At 34.9% G+C, this 21745-nt stretch overlaps 1 protein-coding gene across 8 annotated transcripts in view; it reads right to left on the bottom strand.

Moving 5' to 3' along the window:
* Positions 1 to 21745, bottom strand: part of TRPS1 (transcriptional repressor GATA binding 1) — a 238118-nt gene that overhangs the window by 141933 nt on the left and 74440 nt on the right. For all 8 annotated transcript variants that reach the window (XM_037502531.2, XM_037502521.2, XM_037502565.2 and 5 more), the window contains one exon: positions 19188 to 19791. In XM_037502531.2, coding sequence (XP_037358428.2) covers positions 19188 to 19791 — 604 coding nt within the window. The remainder of the gene's footprint in view (positions 1 to 19187; positions 19792 to 21745) is intronic.

Below are 21745 nucleotides of genomic sequence, written 5' to 3'. Positions count from 1 at the left end.
CATCTGAGAAAATTTGCCTTTTGTTACTGAATATTTCTTAAGAACTATAGTGGTTTCCACCACAGAAAGTCTATTTGTCACCTTAAAGTCAAATATATCATGCATATCTTTACATTTTAATTACAGAGAGATAGAGGGATAAAAAGGCTCACCATGAGAAAAGGAAATGGCCCTAATAGGTGATATCAAGGCAATAACAGATCAACACAATAAAAAATTCAGTATAAGAATTTCCAGTGACAGACACACTTTTTCCACATACTGACTCTTCATTGCCATTCTGATCTAACAAAATTCTCAACAGGCACAATTATTTTTGGAATCATTGGGTGATATTTGAAGTGGGACAGAAATCCAGCATTACCTGCCACATTTTCAGATGCATGTCTTTTGACACAGAAATTCCTTCTCTAGAAATCTAACCCAGAAGCATTTCTGAACAAGGTATCTTTGACACCAAACTTTGCAAGAATGGGGTAATGGAAACCAGTTATTCTAGTAATAACATCAAAAAAAATCTCATACTTTTCTACATCAATACAAAGTCACCGCATACACTCAGAAACATAAATAAATATGACACAGAATTTGCAATAAACACTGGTGCAATGACTCAGAAATTCTAAATGCCTTGATAACATAAAATCTTCCAAATACCAGAGTAAAGTGACCTTGCTAAGAAACTGACACCCACATAACATGGTGCTTATTCCAGGGACTCTTACTACCAATGTGGATTTCTCAGGCAATTCTTGCTTCCATTTCTGTCTTTACTATACAATCCAAGTGTGATATATATAATTCCCGGCAGCCTTCAGGATAGCTGTGGAGTAAATAACTCCTGTTTCAGCATTCATGATGCAACAGGGATTAGAAGACTGGGTATGGTTCTCAGACACTGGTTTAATCTCTTTCATACATAGTTTTGAAACATTTCCCTTTGCAAAGGGAACTTCTAGATATCTCTAGAATTACTCAATGTAATAGTTAAAAGGAGAGGGAGTAAGAATAACAGTGGGCAAGGGAAAGAACTAGGCGGGGAAGCATTTACTAAGACTGATCCATGTGCCACACCAACATTATAGCATTTACATGGCAACTTGATGTTCCCTTCTCCACAACGCAACAAGGCCTGACCAACTAGTCAGTAATTTAGGTTTGTAATAAATCACTCAGAGTAAATACTATAAAAATACATATAACATCTGCTTTTGAGAAAAACTTCCTGTGTCTGTGGTACCGACTTGCTTGAAGAACCATGCGCTGAAAGGAGTTCATATAGCTCATTTTGTATGAAGTTCCAACACCTGATCTATTAGGACCTGAAGAGGTGACCTGGGTTTTGTCAATCACATAAGATCCTGGGATTTCAGGCTGTTCTGAATTTCTCAAGCACATCCTCATGAACTACCTCCAAAGAAAATAGGCACAACACAATTTAATATTGATGGAGGGAGTTGGTTGACCTCACAAAATATAAAACATTTCTGGGGTTCATTATTTTGAATAATATACCTGTGCTTTTGTAAGATTTAGAAATACATTTTTCAGTTGAAAACAATTAATTTAGACTATAAAAAATGTAGTCTTGGGCCTCCCCTGTGGCACAGCGGTTGAGCACTGGGTTGCAAAGCTGCATGCAGCCTCTGCAGCACTGGTTAGATCCCTGGCTGCTCCCTGGCCACCGGAGGAGGGTCCCGCATGGCGCGCAGACCTCTCCTGCCGCTCGCTGCTCCCCTCAGCAGTGTACTTCTGTCCATCTGCCTGCTCTGCTCCCCGCTCTGGCTTTGGTGAGTTCTCTCACCCTCCCGTGCTTCTGACAGTACCCAGTGCTTGTATAAATAAATAAATAAATCTTTAAAATAAAAAAAAAGTAGTCTTAAAAGTTTAAAAAATCATAAGCCTACATGCGAAATGCAAAGTTTCTAAACTAAAAATAAAACTAGTTGCAAGAGATGATGCACTACATGTGTGATTTCTGGACCTCTCATATTTCCTCATGGAAATAAACTTTTTAATTAAAGTAGTACATGAAAATGTGTTATTTAAATCACTCAAATGGACTGACAAAACTGTAAATTTACACAACGGTATACTGAAATCAAAAGGTTTTCAAAACACCAGATTTAATTTGTTAAATCAGGATATTAAATTCACTGATTCTAATCAGTTATTATTTACTTATAAGCAAATCTTTCTTTAACCCAATATGTCCCAAACAAGATCATTTCAAAATATAATTCATAAACTATTTATATAATTTAACATTAATTTTTCATTCCACATCTTAAAATTTCAATACACATTTCATATTTAACAGCACATTTCAATTATGGTTGGGGACTTTTTTTTTTATTTTTTCAGTTGAAGTAATGTTGGTTTACTTTGTATTTTGAGAGTACAGGACCCCTCCTTCGAGTGTACTGCTAGAGGGCACCCACCACCAAAGCACCTTGGCCCACCATCTTAGTCCATTAGAGGCATTTCAAGTGCTCTCCAGTCACACGTGTGTAGCTATTGCTGGACTGCACAGTGCTCACTCAAAGACACACTGGTGTATTGGTTCGGGACACTAGCATTTTGCTCACAGTGCAATTCCTTGGTGTGAACTTCATGATCTATCTTTATTTATCAAACCAAACTTCAGCTGAGGTATCATCTTCTCCAGTAAGTCTTTGTGGACTTCCCAGGCCAAGGTAGTGCCTGCACTTACTGCTTTGTTCAAAGGCAAGGATTTTGCCTATTTTTCTTGTACTTCTTAGTGCTTAGCACAGAGTCCAATGAGTGAATGCTACACTTCTGCCTCTTTAATCTTAACAGCTATTATTTTGGGTAAACTACGCAACTTCTCTATACCTTAGTGCCTTCACTGAAATGGAGATGCAAATAATCAGCATCACAGTATCATGCAAAGGATTAACTGAGATGATGCCTAAGAAAATGCTTGACATAATTCTGGACAGACAGGAGTACCCTTTATTGTATCTTCTCACAGAAGGCAAAAACGACATGTGATTGACCCTTATCATACTTTAATCTAAAGTAACATGCCAGATATTTGTTTTATGAAAGAATGACCAATTAATTTGAAGGACAAGAATGAAACTGTTGTTCAGGTTAACCTACATTTATACACACACACACACACACACACACATACATATATATATATATTTTATATATACACACACATACACATTCATAAACACAAATTATTCAGATAATTCTATATCTCATCGTATCATTCTTATTATATGGGTAATTCCACACTTTTATCATTTCAAACTGAAACATAACTATGGCACAATTACAGGCTTTCCAATCCCATATATTAGCATTTCATCATCATAAAAATATTCTTTTCCTTCTTTTTAATCTCTCCCAGCTTAAATTAGATTTTCAAAATGTACTGTGCTACACAAATATTCAACAATAGAGCATGCATTAAAAGAATGAATTGTTTTTAAATTTCTACTTCATTTACTTGGAAAGTTAATGTTTTATGTTCTAATTACTGACATGAAATATAAAATGTATCACTGCTCTAAAATAAATGCATCCAAAAGGTTTTCCCAGAAATGGCTATTTTAGAGAAAAAGAAGTTTCTGACTAATGGGATCAAAATTTTGCATAGCCCTGCAACTCTAAAGTGAAACATAAATGCAATGATTATATAAATTGAAACATATCAGCAAATACACCCCTTTTACTCACACACATCAATATAATCCCAATTAAAATACTCTGTAAGATTGCCTACAGTATTTCAGATCGAAATAGCTTCTACTGAAATAGACTTTCCTGCCACTCTGATTTAGCTTCTCACTTTCCCTTATCAGCAGATGGTAAGCCAAGTACTATTTAAATCCATATGTCTTCCATAGGCATAGCTCAAATACTGAATAAAAAGATGAACAAATGTTTAAAGATAATCAGATTAGCCTTTAAGTGAAAAAAACTAACCAAGTGGAATTTCATTTCCTGTAAATGATTTTTACTACAACACATTTAGATGACTTAAGGAGTTAAGTCTGCAAACCAGCCGGAACAAACCAACTCACTGTATAGGAGAAAACTAAAGCCAAAGACTTTCTTGACTTTATTTCCTCATGAATCCTTACTCTCTGCATGGTCTGCAGTCCTGACAGGCAATGAATCTGGTACCAGAGGGATACTATTGTGTAGGCAAAGTTCAACAAATCAGGGCTAAGACCAGGCTATTTCACCACTTTTCTTAAGCATACAGCTATACCCTTTTCCACTCCCTGCCCTGCCAGCCACCACTTACCTAAAGGCTCAAGAAAATAAGAACTCCAGTTAAAAAACAAAGCTTACCTTCATAGATTTCAACTCCAAAGATACAACCTGTACTCTTCTAAGCAAGGAGATTAAGATGATGAGGCTGGGTTTGTAGCATAAACATCAGACGTATTCCTGAGTTACAAAGCTTTCAAACTCCTTTCTGGGTTTGTTTCTAGCAAGTCAGATGCTGACTCCAAGGAATAATAGCTATGAATATCTTTCTCTTCTTCAAATCACACTTTCTGGGCTGCAAGCCTTTGACTCCTTGACTTGGTCATAAAACATGTTTCCTCTTATCTTCAGCCCAGTACCCAATGTTCTGAAATGTTTCCTTTCTTTAGAAGGGAGCAGTGCAGAAGTATGATGAATCTTTCCACATTTCACATCCAACAATGTTCAGCATTTTGCTCTATAAACTATTAACCATACAAAACAGTGATCATTTCAATCAAAATGGAATCTAGAGTTAAAAAATTTTTTAAAGGAACTTACACAGAGAACATGAACTTAGGATACTTAATTTAGACAAACCTTTATGGTTTTACTGGAATGCTTTTAAACCTAGAAACACATTGGCAGATTGCTTCTCTAGATCCCTATATCAAAAAAGTCTGTGATCCTTGAGAAATCTCTATATCACCAGCTAACTGAAAAGAAAATTCAGACTCAGAAATGGTTCAGTAAAGCTTGAATATTTCTTTCATTTTCACATGAATCCCAAGTTGCTCTGTTTTATTTCCAGTAAGTAATATCTAATCCTTTAGTCCTTAAGAGTAATTAAAATATTAACTTTGCATTTATAAATTTAATGATGGTAAAAATATATACAAGCAGTATTGTAGTTCTGTACAGAAATTAATATGTAGCTTTTCAAATTTTGAAAGTTATAAATCCTCAAAGTATTGTATTCAATTAAAACTATATTGATTCAAGAAGTGACAGGAAGTATGAAATAGAAATATAAAACTGATATAATTCTCTCTCAGAAACTCACAATCTATTAAAAGAGAAAAAAGTCACAAATGGATAAGATCTGGTATTGCTGTTCCTCTCATATCTTTACTCTATGATGTCCCAAACTTGTCCAAATGCCCCTTGCTTTCAGAAGAGACATTTCAAACACACACACACACATGCACACACATGTATTTTAAAGAATCTTGATTTATCAATTTCATGCCCAGGAAATATTACAAAAAATTCTAACATTGCAGTGAAACTCTTACATTAAAATCATAAAGACTGGAAACTACAGGTGCCGATGCAATCCATGAAATCTAAACCACTGTGTTTGAAGCTCATCTGATTCATTACAAATGAAGAGTTTTGAGTGAACATGACTATTTTGCCCTCCTTGTGTATAAACATAGAAAGGCAAAGCAGTAGAATGATCATGAGGATGGATAATGAATGAATCTAAGTTTATGAGTCTAAGTGTAAACCTCAGATGTATCATGACTTTTACCTATTTCAGAGACTTTTATCCACCTACAGTTTGGTGAGCTATTATGAAGCAAGTGAGATTGATTAAGGCATAACTAGAGTTCACAGTTCTGCAAGTTTGGAAAGAACCACTTGAAAGCAGCCTAGATATAAAACTTAAAAGGCTTCTTTTAAATAATGGAAAAGAGCGGAAGATGGCTCTTTTATTTTTAAATGATTATGCTGTTTCTACAGAGAATTTTTGATAGAAGTACCATAAAATCTGTGATCACAGCACAATAAATGGACTATGGTTACTTTTTTAATCTATTTTAATTTGTACTTACAACAAAAATGAAAAGGAAAACTTTTGATTTTTCTTAAGAGTAAATTAGTAAATACACTAGTAAAAAAAAAAAAGAGTAATAAGTCTATCTCTCAGATCCAAATTGTTTACAGGAACTGAAAGCCCTGAAGCTTGGAAGATTTTAATCAAGGCTTCCATTAACCCCCTACCAATATCCCAGGGACTGGAGGAATTTTAAACAAAAGGGAAAGCAATGCTTTTAAAATGACTTAATGCAATACAGTATTAAGATACATAACAGTTTTAGCCATTAAACAACAGGTGATATATCTTAGGAAAGGGTTTCCCTTTCTTCTCAATGACAAAATAAGACATTAAATAGGGCATGAAAATGAGCCAACAGATTGTCTAAAAAAAATGATTAGTGAATAAATCAGAACACCAATACATAAAACTAAAATATAACATATCTTAAACATAATAAATCTATAGAATTGGTAAAATATATATATAATATGGCATATATCTTTAAACAGGTATTCAAGAATATTTTTCATCTGTATTTCTTTTGATCATAATTATGCAGTGGCCAAAAGTACCATTATTTCTAATTTATACTTGAATAAAAAATAATATGTACACATAATATATATTTACATAAAACATGTGTTAAAGTAACTTTCTAAAGCTAATTTACACTAATTAAAGACATTATTAAACTTATTTCTGACTTTGATATCAACGCTTAATTCTGTTCTAAAACTTACTTTCCTTTGGGTTTAGTGTGTAAATAATAAGACCCTTGAGGCATGTTTCTTTGAATTTCTGAATTCCATCCATCAACAAAATATTTTTGCCATACATAGGGGATCTTAAATTTGATCTTATAATTGTCAAAATGGTAACTTTCACACTAGAGAGTAAATATTCACTGTAGTTATTTTCAAGTTAGGGTATAACTTACTCTCTATACTATTCTTTTAGCTGGATTCTGCTTCACATCACTTTAGAGTTTTGCATTTTGATTACTCCTCAAGTTTTCCAAACTTCTTTCTTTTTAGTCTGTTGCTCATACCCCAATAATCTGCTACCCCACCTATACCCAACTAATCAAACCACATCCCAATACCAACTGATAAGCAATCTCCTCCAGGAAGCCTTCCTTTATGGCTGAATTAAGATGAGTCATTTTCTACTTTAAAAAATGTTTAATTAAAAAAATACAAGATATTTTGTTTGTTGCATGCCATAGATCTTAACACTCTTTTTTTCTTATACTGGAATCATTTTCCTAAACATTGTCTCCCCTACTGGTTTGCAAATTAGTGTCCATAGCTATCCATGTTGACACATACTCAAGGATATTTTGTACAAATTCAGCTTTAAATTATACTCAAAAATCAAAGACTGTCAATTAATATATGTCAGTCCAACTCCTCTATTCCCTGTGAGAGATGTCATCTCCTGCTATACACTAGATACTTAGATCTGAGTAATTTGCAAATTTTGTAGGTATGAAAACAGCCTTGTTATTTTATACTCACAAAACAGTGGACTCTAGACTTTCACTAAAGACACTATCATTTATATCAAAAGCAATATAGGAATTAGCGTGGACTTCGAAGTCAGACTACATCAACACACTCTAGCTTGGTTCAGTCAGTTACTAGCTGGTTGACATTGGGCAAATGAATCAACATCTGTGAGGCTCTACTTCCTCTGTAAAAGGGAGTTAAGGATAACATCTAGGCCATGGAGTTATTGTAAAGATTAAATAAGTAACTACAAATAATGAACAGAACTTGGCCCATCATTAATGATTATCAAATGTTTGCTGTTGTTAGTCTCCTCTTCCAATAATTCACCCAAGGCCTCCTTCATCATAATTTCCTTCCTCTTGGTCACTCACACATGTAAATTTTGCTAACTCTTAAAGATTCCACATCTAACATATCCATGGAAATCATTTCTAATTTCCACTATTTTAATGAAGACTCTTTGTAGACTCTTAACATAGACTTAATGTAGACTATTTTACTCATAGGGTAAAAAAATTAGCCTTCTAATTAACCTCGCTTATTTCAACTCTGTCTACCCCCGCCTATGTAAAATGGCATTAACTTTATTAAAAGTTTCATCAAGTTATCCTTACTTCCAAATCCTGTGAAGATTCCCCATTTTATTCTGAAATAATTTTTTTTTAAAACACATTTAAGGAAATTCTCCTAACTTACACATCATCTTAGTTCCCCACACTACTATGCACATACATTTCAATCAAATTTCTATTATCTGTATCCTGAAAATGTCTTAAATTCACATTGATCTCTCCACATAGCTTGCAATTGCATACTGTCACATTCACCTACTGAAAACCTATTCTATTTATAAAAACCAGCTCAAAAAATTCTTTAACAACTGAATCAGCTATATGTGATCTGTTCTTCTATTACATCCAAAGACTTCTCTCTTCTCGCTGTGTCCTATTTATGAAGTCTTATTTGTATTATTGTTATCTGTATATCTTTCATATTACCTGTACATGATTCTACACCACTTGAGTAAAATAACCTTGACTTACTCATATTTATATGCTTTATAGGCTCTTTCATGGGTCCTAAAACCTAGTAGGTGCTAAGCTATAATTTATTGGACAAAAAGCAGTTAGAGACCAGTTTATCAGGGAATGATTCTACAAAACTATCTTTTACTTTTAATTATATTGCTTCAATTCCAATTCTAGGTTAGTTTGGTCTAGTGCCATTAGTTCTTTGAAATCCTGAACCCAGATAAGCATTAATTTATTTAAATTTAGATCTACCCAAATATGAAATCAAATGCCTTAAACAAAGGAGTATTTTGTTGTCATTTCATTACTATAAATACAGCTAATCTTTAGTCCTATAAAAGGATTTGCATGTAACATTAAGATGCTTAGAAAAGCAAATGAAGAGAGATGAGGTTTAGAAAGGTTTTCTATACTTCCCTTTAACTCCTGATTTTCATTTGTATCTTATAATAAACCATGTAATTGACTTTGAGCAAATCTTTAAAAATTCAGTTATTTCCAAGTAGAGCTTATGTGCCAATTATTAGCTCTTAGCATCTATTTTATGTGATTGCTAAAATACATTATGAATCTTCTTGGATATAGGTGTGTGTATGTGTGTGTGTGTGTGTTTGGTATGTATATCTTGTAAAATATATGTCTTGTAATGCTCATTTTAGTCAATTATACTGTTTAAGTACTTTTTTAATATCAAAGTGACCAAGTAATCTATCTTTCAACTATGAAAGTAAAATGGATACCTGACTGATTCTATGTTGGGGATTTAGAAACGCATCTTATTTGAAGCACATCATCTTTCCCCATAGTAATTTTTTTTTTTTTTTAATGTTAGGACTTCATTTTCTTAACTACTTCTTCGAGGCAATTCTAACAAATGAAATTCAAGACCTGATGCCTTTTTCCTGTTTCCAGAGTATATATACACAACGTGTTAAATGACATATACTTGCTTATGAAATCCAGTACTAGGATATCCCACAGAATAATCTGATTATAAAAAACTAAATCTAACAATTTCAAAGTGCAGGGGCCTCCCCGGTAGTGCAGCGGGTTGAGCGCAGCTCTGTGAAGCTCTCCACAGCCTCTACAGCATGGGTTCGCTTCCCAGCCGGCCAGGGAGATACCCACATGGTGAGGCAGACCTCTCCTGCCTCAGCCACTGCTCCCCTCAGCAGTGTCTTTGGTCCGTCTGCCTGTTCTGCTACCCACTCTGTCTCTGGTGAATTCTCTCACCCTCCCGTGCCTCTGACTTATACCCCAGTTCTTGTATAAATAATAAATCTTAAAAAAAAAAGAAATTAAACGTGCAAGTAAGATTCAACTATTTAGATACAAAGCAATTCAATATAGCACATTTGTAACAAAAATTGGAAATAACTAAAAAGTCCAACAATAGGGAGCCAAAAATCACCTTTTCTAGTATAATATATAATGAAATGTTCTATCAATAAATGTGATGAAGAAATATTTACAATTTTATCAAGTGAAACTGAAGGCTATTTTATAATCAACATATATATCTATTTTTGTATGTCCATGTGTATATGTGTGAGTGTTTGTGTGAGTGCATGTGTGTGTATGTCCAGGGAAGGACATATTAAAGTGTTGAGTAGCCATTTTCTTCTTTCTGTTTATCTGCATTTTCTAAAATCTCTATAATGAATATATGCATTTTTAAAAGAAAGAAAATGCCAAGAAATACCAACTTAACATCTTTTTCTCTTTTCATGCACTCTTCCCAATTTCGTTTCGTCCCAGAGTCAACCTAAAGCCATCTCCTTTCCTAAAACCCACAGGAACTGAATGGAAATATGGTCACTTTCATCATGACCTCCCATACATCAAATAACTCATATAAGAATAATGTCATATTAATGCTGAAGGAACATTAAGAATCTAAGAAAGGTTTACAGTTTAAAGATTTCAGTGGGATGAAACTGAATTATTCACTTCCATTAAATAGAGTTTGAATGATTCACAGCCAATTTTATTTTTATAATTGTAATGAAACAGCTGGGATTAGAGTCTATTCATGGACTCATAAGAAATTTGCACCCCACCTACTAAAATTAGTTTCTGCATCCAAAGTTCTGATTTGAACATCTGACTGTGAACAAAACAGGCATCATCGCTCAATGCCAAAAGACTGAGGAAATAAACTTTAAAAGCATGTCATATTCTCACTCAAATTATTTCATTTTTCATTGTGCTTACTTCCATTTATCATCATTCATAAGCAGCCCCTTAATAACATGATTCTTTGAAACAAAGTTATTTTCAAAGAATAAGCTTTCTTCTAGAATATAAGCACAAAGAAGTGTTGAAATTTTCAGACCCTATTGTTACAATAGTTTAGAATTCATGGTTTCTCAGCCATTAGAGGAAAATCTGATTTTTAAGAACTTATACATCAAATGTGTGATATCTCTTTGGATACCAGCATGACGAAGTCTGAAACCTAAGATTTTTATATTAAAGTCGCCTCAGGCATCACTTCGCAGATCCAAGTTTCGTCAAAAATTTATTTGGCCCCGGAATTTGGAATTTTAAAGAGATAAGCAATTTTACACTTCAGTCTCCCTAATTTTCCAAAGGAGGAAACAGTGCATAAGGATTGAGTGACTCACTCAGGGTCACATAGCTAGTTAGTCACAAAGTGAGTCTAGAACACAAAGCTTCCTTTCCTCCAATCCAGTGCGCTTTCCACTATATCACAAGGAAGAGTAAAAAAGAAAATATGAAATGTCATTTTACCGGAAAATAAAATCCAGTCAAGCTTGAGTCACAGCCAGACAGTTTTTTAAAGGTGGACTATACCCACATCCAAGCCCAAATATAACCTGGGCATAGTACTAAGGAATAATTATACCATATTTTGGATTCTTCAGAAATGTTTAAATCATGTATGAATCTGAGGCAAGTTCTAAATTTCAATTTGGTTGTAAAAAAAAACCATATTATGTATATTATTATAACATAAAGGTTTTAAAAAGCATGTTAAGTGGATAATTAATTTGTGGACCATAGAAAGTTCTGCCAGAAAATTTACATTTTAAAAACTTCCAACTTTCTTTGAATTAATGATTTAATTCAGATGAAGTAGATCCGATTATTGAAACTGTAAAAAGTCATACAAACATTTACTAACAAATCATCAAAAGTTAAGGGAGGAAAGGCAATGTCTATGTCATTATAAATGTGACCTGAGGCAAAATCATTAATCTCTAGGCCTCAGTTTCTTCATCAAATAAGAGAGATAATAACAGCTTCAACCTCAAAGGATGTTAGTGAGAATGAAAGGAGTTAATCTAGTAGTAAATGAATGGGAAAGCAGTAAATTTATAATCCTAGAAACTGGAATGCTACATCACAAGGTAGTCAAGCATAAATATCCATCTATTTCAACTAGATACTTTACTTTTGAATGATTTCACATGCTATTGTTCTAGTAGTTTTGTCATTTTCAAGAATTCAAACTGGACAGCTATGAGGCATGAGGCATTATTGGGCCACCTGGCTCAGTACATAACCTGCTAAATTCACTAAGTTAATTCCCTGAGAATAGATTATTTGGGGGAAGAGGTTCTTACCAAGACTTTTTTTCATGATTTAGTATAAATCTTGAATACAAAATTGTAAACTAAATGTAACATCACAGACAAATGTAATTCAATAAATCACATTCTTCAAAGAATGTTTTTTAATCAGAAATCTATTTTTAAAAACTTTCTACTTGCATTCAAAATCTCAAAATAGCTTGATTCATAACCACAACACATTTTTTAAGTGTTACCAAAATTGTAAGTGTATTTTGCCTCTTAAAATTATTTATCAATTCTTAGCTTTTTCTGCCTAATCATAATATTTCAGGTAGGCTGATGTGCATGAAATGAAATCGTTCAACTCTTTCCTAATTAATGTGCTCAAATTAAATCTAAATTGAGAAACTATGATTTTAAGAGGCAAGCTAACGTAAAATTACATTTAAAAGCCATTTGATCGTTCTGACATGAATAATGATGCCAAACACTCAATTGATCACAATTGCACTGTACTTACAAAAAAATAAAAATAAGATTCCTTTTCCTCACTCCTGATCACAGAATACATAAAAAATATACCAGAAGATAAAGTCTTTCGATTGTTTTTTATCAAAATAAAGTTATACTGTAGGTTCTGCACTGTGTCTGCATTAGAGTTCATTATAAACAGCTATAAATGAGAATGTTGCTTGGCCAAAATGAAGGGAACAGGTTCTTCAAACTTAACTAAAGCACTTCTCATCAACTTGAACTAATAACACAAGTAGGTGTACTAATATCTTCTTGCCAAGACTCTGAGCTAAATGGTCAACCATTTTAATCATCAATGTTCTTGTTTAAAATACTTAATGAAATTCCTCTCATAGACTCAAAGGAGGGAGATGAGAGTAATACAATGACACTGGAGACTGTACCTTTTTGGGTGGAAGCAAATAAAGAAGTACATAAAAATTCCAGATTGAAAAAAATGTGATATATTTGGTAATCTACACTTCTGTAAAATCCTTCCATGGATTAGAGTTTACCAGAAAAATACTAGGTTCACATCAATACTATGTAGCTCATGGCTGACACACTTTTGAAACATTCTGCATCTATGCTACTGAAACCTGGGACGCTGTCTGTATACTTTTCACTTCCAACAACTAAGAACACTCAACAATGGGTTACTTTTGGGGCCCTGTTATCTCCTGACTCATGCAGTCTGTGAAAAAAGGAAGTCAAGAAAAAGATAGTTATACAGGAAATAATTAACAGATACTGTGCTGAAGGATACCATTTCACAGTAACTACAAACTTATAGTCCAATTCACTCAAGATACATCTGCTTTTCGTGCCTTAGAAACCTGGGTCACAGAACTACGCCAGACTTCACAAAAGCCTAGGTTATGACAAAGAAAAAAAAATGTGCTTTTAAAAAATATTTGGACTAGTGGAGCCACATATAAAAAAGAAATTGGAATAGAATTGGTGGTGGGAATTTTACAGGGAATACCCAATGATGTAAAAGATATAAATAAAAAAAAGAACCCCAATATTCAAACCAAACGCACATATGTATCAGATTGCTTTTAGTTGTGCTCTGCTGTCAAAATATTCCACCAGTTTAAAAGATGAAAATGAATAAAGGGGAGGAAAGCAATCAATTTAGATTTTATTTAGTATTGACCATTAAATTGATCACATTTACTATTACATATAACTCAGTGGAGGAATTAGATTTTTAAAATAAACTTAAAATGTATTTGGATTTAAATCAGACCCTTTTCTAAAAGGTGACAAAATAAATCTATCCAGGTAAGGAAGAAGCACAAAGATGTACAAAGGTTTGTTAATCTCTAGGTATAGTAAGTAGTTTCTAATAATTTATTCTTAAGCAAATCAAATATCAATAGTTAGTTAAAGAGGGCCTTCCAGGTGGCTCAGCAGTTGAGTGCTGGGCTGTGAAGCTGCCTGCAGCCTCTGCAGTGCCAGTTTGATCCCCGGCCGCTGGTGAGGGTCCCACATGGCACGCAGACCCCTCCTGCCGCACCCCCTGCTCCCCTCAGCAGTGTATTTCGTGAGTCTGACTATTCTGTTCCACGTTCTGGTGAATTCTCTCACTCTCTCGCGCTTCTGACTGTACCCAGTGCTTGTATAAATAAATAAATATTTTTTTAAAAAAATAGTTAAAGAGAAACTGTCTACAAGGCCTGAAAAGCACTGTCTCATGCCCAGTGATTAGGGAGGTGGCACTTGCCTTCTTTCCTGGTAGAATCTGGTCTCTGATCTCTGGCATGTAAATATGTAACAATGGCCAAGAAAATAGTGACACACATAAACATGTTAAGCCAACATTAACAACCTCTATGATAACTGAAAGTTATTTTAATTATACATGAAGCAAAACAGTATCAGACATTTCACTTGAGATCATCTTTTAAAAAAAAAGTTCTGCAGTCTTTGGTCAGCATTTGTAAAAGGCATTCAACACTGTCACTTGTTTGAATGTCTGTTTCGCTGCCAATAGACTGTCCCCAAAAGAACATTTTTGCATCTCAAAAGACTGTCCAGTATCAACAATCTTTAAACTATAACTTAACCACGGCTAAAGAAGCTAGGGAATAGCATCTGCTTTGTACTGTCTTGGTATCACATTTACAAAATGATCAAATAATCATACTACTTTGCACTTATCAACAACCCTGCATCTGACAATCTCAAATGGCCTCACAAACATTAATTAACTAAGCTGCACAGTACTCCTGTGAGAAGGGCAGGCGTTAGCATCCTCTCAAAGGGAGAGATGATCAGAGGAACTGGGAACCCTTCCTTTGAAGGTCAGTGACTCAACTTGGAACTCAACTCCCACAGTCCATGGCTGAGCATCAACTTCCAACTCAACCAGTGCAAAGTATACACGCTCAACCGGATAAACCTAGCGAAATAAAATTTACAACAAAAACTGATATCATCTCAAAAATATTTCTTTCCCCCCTAGATGCATTAACAAAATAGGTTGCTGACTAGCTTTTGAACCTAGGAAAAATGTGCGTCAAATTATCTGTCTGTGAGATTCTATTCTGACAAATGACACCAAGTTTAGTGGAATGTTGACTTGTCATAACCTCCCCAAAAGATTTACCAACTATACTTAATTATATGTCTGAGTTTCACTAACAAATAAAAAAATGCACTTGATATTGGCAAATCGTTGTGGAATTTAATGACATATTTTTCCCTTATTCATGTGGCTATCAGAAAACAAAACTTTCTAAATTAAAAAAAAAAAATTTAAGGGTCAATTACAAGAATAAAACCAGGATTTCTTATCCAGGAAATAGTAACTTTCATATAGCTGCATTCGCATAAAAGTCTAAGTACAAAATTAATAAGTACTTTTGTGGAAATATACATTAAAAGAGAAACTGGTCAGAAGGATCTGGGATTATACTACCTCTGACTACCTTAGTTTGAAATGAGGGAGAAACATCTATTTGAATATGTAAAACCAATTAACTGTGGCTTTAAGTACCTGCAATGTTAAATATGTTCAGTTCTTCACAGAGGTAATTTCAAGTATAAATGAAAACTCTGGGTTTTCAAGAACATTACTGGAACTTATACATGTTTTATAAAATCTACAAATTTTAAGAGTAACAATTAAAAATTTTATATAAACTTGACTCTATCCAGCTAAGAATCTAAAGGCTTTAACATTTCTTCTTAGCCATAAAAGAAAAATCCAATCATTTCATAAATATTGTGTACTTCCTATACAACAGAAAACCTAATTTTCATAAAGCAGTTTATAAGGCAAAGCTCATGTTCATGAACTTCCTGACACATTCAAAACACAATGGCCAACTCAGGTCACATATACTATTTACAATTTTTATAACAAAATCATTCCATGCTAGTAACTAGGAAAATATAAAAGCATTCACTATGTGAACACAGAAAGGATCTGCTATTGAACACAAAACAAAAAGCCAAACACTCGCTTATGCAAAAGAAAAAAGAAATGAAAAGAACTAATGAAGAGAATATTTAGAAATTTTAGCTCTTTTATTTGACTCTTTCCTTCCTCATTTCACTGAATACAGAAAAATTTCATAACTAAAACTAGTATAAAACCTGTATCAGAAGAACAATATTCTAAAAGCAACACTATAATTATGTGTTTTTGTGGCGTGAGTGACCTTCACTACATCCAGCCTACCTTTAAAAATGTTTCCATTATTTACCACAGTGTTGAACTATGTTAAATTAACATTTTCCTGCTGAACAAATTCTCCATACTTAATTCTTAGTATCACTGTATACCATAGAAAAAAATGATAGTCAGGTTTTTCTTTAGCAGCAGAAAATATATGTAGACGTATATTTATATACTTTTTCTATTAATACTATAATGTTTGTAACATTTAATAAAAATATCATTTTTAAACCTACTTTCCATTTCTTCAATTGTTTACTATTTCTAAATCAGCATAGCATACTGGAAAACAATCTCAAGCTCCATGCTACTGTTTAAACTCAGATGTAAATATTACCTTTGTAAGTATATATTTACATAGACCACCATATTTTCACCTAAAACATGTAAATTATATTTGCATTTTTCTATTATGTATTTATAAATTTTTATAGGACGTCTTCACTACTAGTTAGACATCCACCACCAGAAAATTAAAGTACATTGTTTTTGCCTTTATTACAAATGACAATAAGTATTTACTCAATATTCAGCTGGGTATTGTCGGATAGCAGAAGAATGACCCAGCAGTGTGCATTTGCCATGATAACTTAGCAATACCAACCTCTACCACCAAAGCAGGATTCTTGCCTAATGTACCACTAGGATGGGCTCTGCTTCTCATTTCTCTCATTTATCTTAAAAAGGTGATGAGCTATTAAATATTTTTGATTCAGTTAATGCACTAAATATTTCATCCTAAATTAAATTAGCTACAGCTCCTAGTCCAAATATTTAATAAAATGGTGATTTCTAAGTATACTATCCAAAGACAATGAAAATGAATTTTAAAGATTCAAACTTTACTAAAATCACAGCAGAACAACCCAACACTCTTTTATGGATATAGAAGTACAAATTTGTTAAATTCTGTCAGCTTTCAAAATTCAGTAGATGATAGGATTACAATACTACCGTTAGGAATGTGACTATTTGTAGAACATGGGTAAGTAGTCTCTCACTGAAGATTTCTTACTTCAGCAACTAATGTGGAGGAACTGAAAAGACAGTTGAAATGATGCAACAGAAACTCGAAGTCAAGGAATTAAGGAAGTGGGGAAATTGAGAAAAACAAATTTTTAGAAAAGTATTGTCCCAGCCTGCTCAAAGAATGTCACCATCAGGCTCAGATTATAGATTTTACCAGTTAATTAAATATCATTCCAAATACTTAGTGCAGACAAATGGTGGCAGAAAAGGTAATATTCTAGAAACAGCCTAAATGACTCAATTTGGTATCAAGTGAGGATGTCCCAGATGAAAGCGATTTTAAGTGGGGGGAATAAGTAAGGGTGGGGAACGCCAGCAATACAGATGTAAAGCATCCAATTACACCACACTCTCAAGAGAGATATGAAATATTTAAAAACACAGGACATTTCATTCTTGCCTTATAACCAGAATGCTTAAGAGCCACTTGAGATCAGAAGTCCTGGCATGCTAAGAAATAATGTAAATTATAAGAATGCAGCTCCATATATGTTTATCTACAAGCAGCTCCCAGAACCCCCTCTCTTTTAAAGGACACACAAACTATTATTTTTCTTTCCAAAGTTACTTATAAACTTCTCCTTCCCTGCCCCCAAGGTTTCTTTGTTTCTCACCACACAGGGGGCATAGCCTCTTCTGCATTCAAGCCCTTCTCTTTGCTCCAGGGCATGATGCAGAAGGGAAGGTAACAGCTTTTATAATTAACTGTGCACCTCTAAAGGGCATTTCTCAACTCCACTGGAGAATACCTGTGAAGCGCAGAGAGGCTTCAGAGAATCTGAAGGAAATGAAAGCAGAGTTGCCAAGCAGACACTGGAAGGAGAGAGTTTTCTCCCCAGAATACATTGAGAGAGACCTCAGTGGTCTCTGACCTGCAGGTCAAAGCACAGGGCTGGCTGAATGAGATTTCCTAACTGGCTCTTTTGTAAAGGTTAGCTGGTTTCTGATCCAACCTTCTGTGTACGAACAAAGCTTCAAAATCATCCAGGAAGCTCAAAACTTTCTGAGTCAAGGTGAAATGTCAAAGCAGTGGAGCCTTAGGCAAAAAGCAAGCATCACTTATTGGGAGCTTCTGAATTTTGAAAATCTGAAGTATTTCTTGACAATTTCTTGAGCTGGCAAGGAGAGAACCATCCAGGAGCTTACTGGAGGTTTAGTTTTATTTTTCCACATGGGACTGTGTCGTTCACCCTAAAAAACACTGCTACACAGAGGGCATGGTTCTCTTCTGTGGATGCTCCTCATACCATCTCCATATATGTTTCTCACTTTTTCCCTGTTCATGGAAACTAAACAATAAGCACTGTTGTTCGTATGGAATCGTATTTTTTAACTACAGCTTTTAAAACTCTGCTTTTCTTAACATCTCACCAAGGGATTTGCATTCTTAGTGATTTAAATCTCTGCTGATATCCTTATGAACCATCAACTGGGTCATACCACCTTAAAATTTAAAGTAATTTTGCTATTTTAATGTAACAGGCATGTGTCCTTCTGGAATTCTGAACCTTTCTCCAAGTGCTGCCCAGTCGTTTGGTATTGATATAATCACCAGGAATGCTTAGCCTACATGCTGTCTGAACTAGGAGGAATGAACAACAAGGGCCTTCCCCCACCCGCAGCCCCCGTATTAAACATGTGCCGAGTTCATTCAAACACACAAGAGCCACCTTCTGCCACTTAGCTTTACAAATAATCCCAGACTGATACAGATCATTTAGTTTCATATCATATGACATGATGCTAAATCTAGGGAATATGTGTTTCCCCACTATCCCTTCAAGATACATGAATTATTTAAGAAGTAAACTTTCCTACCCGTAACAGGGACTGGGATTCATCCTTGGACTTGTTTTCCCCGGATGCAGGATACTGCTGGGTGAGGGCCCCGGACTTCTCTCCGCCAGTTGGCACCCCCTGCAGGAATCCCTTGGTCTCCACAGCCAAGCCATAGATAGGTCTCGCCAGATGGGCAGCTTCTACATTGGGGCTATCCCGTAGAGTCTTTGTCTGCTCTTGGGTGCCGGACACGGGCGTCAGAAGCCCCAGGCTTGCTTGAGTATAAGATGGACTGCCCCGTAGGATGTCTGCCCCTCTCCAAGTCATGTTGCGAAGGTCATCACTTGAACTCTCAGTCCAAACTTTTTCTTTCAGCCCATCCTTATCTTCCAGTTTCTCCCTCTTCACCACACTCTCAGAAACTGGCTCTCCCATTTTAGAGTCTGGATTGAGCAGACTGTAGACCTTGAGGTCAATTTTGGGCTCTTCCTTAATGGTGGATACAGCATGACCTTCCTCCTCACCGTTGGCTGTAGTGACATCCTGTTCCTGACAGTGAACAGTGTTGAAATGCTCCAGTAGTGACTGAGTATCAGCAGCTGTGAAACTGCACTGACGGCATTTGTAGCAGCTGTGTGCTCTCCTGGAGAAGAAGAAAACAGTCATTGGAAACCTAGCATTCTCAAGGGCTTTAAAAAAAAGTCTTTAAGCACCTGAATTTTATCTCCTGTAATGTAATAGGTAGAATGAAATGTAATATTCTCAACACCTAGAAATTGGAATGTAATTAACTGGCATTTTCAGTTCTATATAAAGAAGGTGATGTTCCCTTTTGTTATATTAGCAGTGACAGATACACACATGCACATGCATATGCGCACACACTACAGTTGATTCTCATTAAAACTGGTTGGTTTGCTTTATTATGGAAAGATCTGCCTTGTTCATTTTACCTTGATTGGGTTATAATATGTTTGATATTTTTTAAGTAGTCATACATTTTACACCTGATTGCATCAATAGACTTTTCACTTTTTGTTTATTTCAAGTAAGTTCTGATTTTTTTCACTGTATTATAATTTCTCATTCAGAAGTGCTTTGTACATATTTTATGTATATTAAAAGAAAATCTACCTAACTGATTACAATGTCCCTACCATTACATTTAGCCCCAATAAAATATGGTGGAGTGACCTATGTAATGTAGTAAAAAAAGACGCATTAAAAATATAAGATTTTACTAAACAAATTCTATCTATAAAGACATATGAGCACACAACACATGGAGTGCCTTTTGGGTGTAAGGAGTATAGTAAGTACTATACAGCCATATTCATTTTAAAAAATGTGTAAAGGGCCTCCCCGGTGGCACAGCAGTTGAGCGCTGGGTTGCGAAACTGCCCGCAGCCTCTGCAGTGCCCTGGCCGCTGGGCGCAACAGACCTCTCCTGCCGTGCCCGCTGCTCCCCTCAGCAGTGTATTTGTCAGTCTACCTGTTCTGTTCCCCGCTCTGACTCTGGTGAATTCTCTCGCCGCCCCCCCCTTCCCGCGCTTCTGACTGCCCAGTGCTTGTATAAATAAATAAATCTTTTTAAAAAATTATAACTGCTCTTTAAAAATATAAAAAAAAAATAAATAAATAAAAATGTGTAAGTGTGTATCTATGTGCATGTGTGTTCAAAAGGCATAAACCAGGAGAACTTGTTGAAAATCAGCATTTTCTGATATAAAAGACAGAACAGTGACTGTTGAATTAGGGCAAACATTCGACTAACGAAGATCAAAGGAAAGGTACACAAATGCTTTAGAATAAGGTACACTTTCTTTAACTATAAAAGCTTTGTAAGGCTCTAAATAAATGCTCTGTAAAATTACTTATTACTTTGCCAGGTACCGAGTACACACTGATGAATGAAAGACAGTTCTCCATAGTTGTTCAGGTCTATTCAGGAATAACAAGTTTCACATTAGGCTAAAAACAAATATCTAAGTATAAAGAGTGAGATGTACTGAAAATGACAAGAATAGGATGGCGATAGTGTGGAATGACTGCAGAGGCCAGTCAGGAAGGCCTTTCTGAGGAATGAAACCCAGGGATGAAAACAAACTATCCTTGCCTGGAGGAGCTAGAAGGGGGAAAGAAAGCGCATTCTAGCATGTCTGACACACTGAAAAGAGGCCACTGTGGCTTTAGAAGAATAAATAAGAGGAAAGCTAGAGGGTCATCTAGAACTTTGTAGACCATGATGAGGAGGAAGATTTTGACATAGGTTAAGGGAAGCAATTGCAAGGTTATAAACAGGTGGGTAGCATGGTTAAATGCATGTGTTAATCCCTTTGGGACTGTAATAGTTTTTGTATTGAATAACTTAATCCCTTTATGGGACCTGTTGAATGATGGCTGAAAATCCAACAGAAAAAAAAGTGTTCCTATTTTGTGGAAACAAAATTGAAAGATATTAATATGTGTAACAAAATATGATCCAATGAGAAAAACTCTTAAAGTCACAATTCAACCAGAAAATGGTTATGATTACAAAGTTCCATCATATTGACCAAAAAAAAAAAAAAAAAAAAGGGATTTATCAGGATGCTTAA

Source organism: Talpa occidentalis, unplaced genomic scaffold (assembly GCF_014898055.3).
Source record: "Talpa occidentalis isolate TD23 unplaced genomic scaffold, MPIMG_talOcc4v2.1, whole genome shotgun sequence".
Lineage (NCBI taxonomy): Eukaryota > Metazoa > Chordata > Mammalia > Eulipotyphla > Talpidae > Talpa > Talpa occidentalis.
Note: the sequence above shows the minus strand (reverse complement) of the source record. Positions and strands in the feature narration are given on the sequence as shown.